This window comes from Dichomitus squalens, assembly GCF_000275845.1.
Source record: "Dichomitus squalens LYAD-421 SS1 unplaced genomic scaffold DICSQscaffold_39, whole genome shotgun sequence".
Taxonomy (NCBI): Eukaryota; Fungi; Basidiomycota; class Agaricomycetes; order Polyporales; family Polyporaceae; genus Dichomitus; species Dichomitus squalens.
Genome location: NW_006766921.1, coordinates 148,287 through 152,359, shown reverse-complemented (window position 1 = coordinate 152,359; position 4,073 = coordinate 148,287). Strand labels below are relative to the sequence as shown.

Here is a 4,073-nt window from a genome sequence, read left to right as displayed (position 1 = left end):
CCCCACGGCCTACGCGGACGACACCTCCTGTCTCTTGCGCTCGAGGATAGCGTCCTTCCTACACAATGGCACCGACCTAAGCCGCAAATCGCGCGGCAGCCTTGTAGGAAGGAGCACTCGGTGAGCAGCCTTCAAAGACTCGTTTGCGATGAACTCCAGTCTGACACCGTATATCAGAGGTCGGCCGCAAGCAAGACAGTCGTGCGCCAGTCTCTAATGAACGGGACTGGCGTCGAGGTGCGTCCATGGTCGCGCGTGCACTCCCAATCCTCCTCCTCGCCTTCGGCCGGGGTGTGGAGCTAGGATTGGGAGTGCGGCGGGGAAGGCCTTGGACGATGGATTTCGCTGCATCGTCGGTAGTAGTCGAGGGTTGGTGGGGTTGACGTTAGACGGGAACATTGGGAAAAGCCCCGGACGCGCATGAGTGCAGCCATCCCGAGTTCGCTGCATCCCTGCCGCTCGGCACAAAAAATCGGATAATACAAAATCTTGTCAACTCGGATAACGATGTCGCCATGTAGATCTCGCAAGATAGATTACAATGACCCAGAAACGCTTCGTTCATTCAGCGCGATTGGTATCGACCCCATGCGTAACATAACCCAATTGAGCATCGCTGACTCCACCGTGCAACATCACTTCGCGCCACTGATACTGATATCCTTGAGAGTATGAGCCAAAATCTCAATGTCTGAATCCGCATCGTTGCAGGGATCGATCGACGGAGATGGGCCGATGTAAGGTTGAACCTTCTCCATTATCCTCGCCGCAGGAGAAGGCGTTGGCGAGGGGAATGCTCCAGGCATGACAATCGGTGAGTCTGCAGCCAACACAGGCGTGTCAGCACGCGTGACGTGAAGTCGGCTTGGCGGAGATTGCGACGTACCGCGACTGCGCGCTGCAGCATTTTGGCTGTCCGCCTTCGGCTTGGGGGTCCTGGGTGGTGCGCGGCGAGTCTGGAATTGGGGTACCAGCCTGCCAGTCTTGCACACGCCGCATGCTGGGGACCATCATATGTCCAGATATAATTAAGGGCATCAAAGTAGGAGTACAAACCTTGTTCGTCTGGGTTAATGGACTTCGAATGTCGGCCATAACTACGAAGTCCTTAGATATTCTGGTATGATATGCAATGCAAATATTGACATACACCTTTGCGCAGTTCTCGCATTCTGTTGACAAGCGTTAGCACGGCAGGTCAGGCTTGTCGGCCTACCAACTTACTCCACTCATACTTGCACTTGATATCATAGTTGTGCCGCGTCTGTTGTTCACGACGTAATGCTCAGGAGTGAGTACGAGAGGATCCGTTGGCGAAGCACACCGTCACTTCTATCTCCGATCGCTTCCGCATGATCTTGTTCGCCCTAACCCACGTTGTGTCAGCTGCAATGAGCCCCGCCCAGACTGTCACCAACAACATGACGGTACGCACCAACGCTTGAAAAGCGAGCCGTGGTTCTCACTCGGGGCCTCGTCGATGATCCAGCACGCCAGATGGCACATTTCGTGCGAAAGCGTATTCCTGATGCGTTCTAAGAAACGGTAGCTCAGTATCTCACCTCGCGCGTCGGACCACGCAGCGGCCCACCGTCGCAATCCAAGATTTTCTCGGCCAGTTGTATGGACGTGATATGGTTACCGTCTTTCGTCCTGCTCTACAGTTCAGCTACGCGTTTTTCGGGCTCTTCGGGCTCTCCACGAACCTGTGCCAATGCGCACGACCAGCGGTGGTCAACAACCTTTTGTTCCACTGCAACTCAGTATTGGCTGGGATGCCGCCCGCGAAGACCGACTCGTTCAGCTCGTTGAAGAACGTTTGCGCGTACGCGCGTCTCCGCTCCAGCTCGAGCTGCAGCAATGCCTTCTTCGTCATGCGCGGGATCTTCCCTGGGAGCCTGCCAGCACTAGGTGCAGGGCTGTCAGTCGTCGTCGCCCGTGCTCTAGAGGAGCCTGACCCGCGAGGTCTGGGCTTGACGATCGAGGCGACCTCCGACTCAGAATCGGTACTGGAGTCAGAAGACACGGTTGATCGTAGCTTGCTCGGGCCTCGTCGTGGAGCTGACGGCGCAGGGAATCTGAGGCCTGAAGCCGAAGCCGGGTTCGGTCGACGTATTGGTTTCTGCGTGCTTCGTGGTTCGTCCCTAAGAATCATTCTCAGCACAAGACGAGGTAATTGATGAGGCATCAGGGCCTCACAGAACAAGGATTGCACCGTCGTCATCGAAGAAAGGATCACTAAGCGTGTCGCCGTCGCCGTTGTCCCAGTGTTCTTGATCGCCCTCGTCCTCTGAATCGTCTAAGAAAAGCGGGATCATTGGTTCTGGCTCTGGAGATGAACGGCCTTGAGCCTTGGGGCTGGCTTTCACCCTCTTCTTTACAGATGCTGAGGGTCTCGCTGGAGGGAAGAGTTCAGACTCTGGACTCGTGCTCTCTGGAGAGCTTAGCGTGAGGTCTATGACATCATCGTCCAAGATACTGCGAGGGTTGCGACCGTGTGGGGTTCGCGGATTGTCAGTTTCGTTGATGGATGCTGCCTCCTCGTTGGCCTCTTCCTCATCTGAGCTGAGGATGATACGGCGGGCATGGGGTGTTCGCTCGGGCTTGCGACGTGGACCAACTGGAGGCAATTCTTCGGTGTCGCTAGGAGGAGGCATGTCACATTGAACACGGCTACATCACTCACACTGACTGACGACGGACCTGTCTGGACGTGGCTCTTGTTCGGGTTCGGGTGCAGCGGCCGTCGGCTGAGTCGACTGAGAGCCCTTCTGCGCAATAACAGAAAGACTGCGGAGACATAGCTCAACATAGCTGCTTTGCAAGTAGTTCTATCTACGCACCTTGACACGTCCTCCTCGTCCGAAGATATCACCACTATGGGCAGCTCACTATTGCTCGCAGTCCCAAGTGCGGATCGTTTCAGCTTGAGACGCCTGCGCAAGTCCGCATACAGAACGTTACAGGCGCGTCAGTCGTAACTAAAGACACACCTCTGGCGTTCCTCCTCACTGTCCGACACCTCGCTCCGGCTCGAATTCTGCTTGAGACGCCGGGCCTCACGGATGTACCGCAACGGTGAGCTATTATTCGAGGGCATTCCGGCTGTTGGCATGGTTTGCATCGTTACTCAACGCGTCCTCTGGCACAGCAAGTGGGTACCGGTGGCGACCAGGTGAGGACGGACGCCAAGGTGACAAAGAAATCTGGAGACGTAGAGGCTGGACGCGAACGACTCGGAGTCCGACGCGTTCAGTGGCGCGTCCAACATTGTCTGCCCGGCCATCAAACCGGTTACTTACAGCTGGTTTGAGCGCGTGGTTGTCGTCTGAGCGCCGCTATTGTTCGAACTTCGGACAGTCATCTCCTCGACAATTCGACGACTTCGCCTCATTTTCTAGGTTATCTGGCTCAGGAATGCGACGCGCGATGCTCAGTTGATCTATGTTACGCATGGGATCGATACCAATCGCTCTGAATGAACGAAGCGTTTCTGGGTCATTGTAACCTATCTTGCGAGATCTACATGGCGACATCGTTATCCGAGTTGACAAGATTTTGTATTATCCACTTTTTTGTGCCGAGCGGCAGGGATGCAGCGAACTCGGGATGGCTGCACTCATGCGCGTCCGGGGGCTTTTCCCAATGTTCCCGTCTAACGTCAACCCCACCAACCCTCGACTACTACCGACGATGCAGCGAAATCCATCGTCCAAGGCCTTCCCCGCCGCACTCCCAATCCTAGCTCCACACCCCGGCCGAAGGCGAGGAGGAGGATTGGGAGTGCACGCGCGACCATGGACGCACCTCGACGCCAGTCCCGTTCATTAGAGACTGGCGCACGACTGTCTTGCTTGCGGCCGACCTCTGATATACGGTGTCAGACTGGAGTTCATCGCAAACGAGTCTTTGAAGGCTGCTCACCGAGTGCTCCTTCCTACAAGGCTGCCGCGCGATTTGCGGCTTAGGTCGGTGCCATTGTGTAGGAAGGACGCTATCCTCGAGCGCAAGAGACAGGAGGTGTCGTCCGCGTAGGCCGTGGGGGCTGACCAGACCTGGCGCCAAGGTCCGCC

The 4,073-nt window shown here is 56.2% G+C and overlaps 1 protein-coding gene across 1 annotated transcript; it reads right to left on the bottom strand.

The window, feature by feature from the left end:
* Positions 1-635: 635 nt before the first annotated feature.
* Positions 636-2,155, bottom strand: DICSQDRAFT_67028 (uncharacterized protein; the record flags this gene model as incomplete). The annotated part of the gene is made up of 8 exons (XM_007368752.1): positions 636-1,000; positions 1,057-1,097; positions 1,151-1,172; positions 1,225-1,264; positions 1,325-1,367; positions 1,436-1,535; positions 1,592-1,656; positions 1,707-2,155. 8 exons carry the CDS (start codon positions 2,153-2,155, stop codon positions 636-638), a joined length of 1,125 nt encoding a protein of 374 aa, XP_007368814.1.
* Between the last annotated feature and the right edge of the window lie 1,918 nt (positions 2,156-4,073).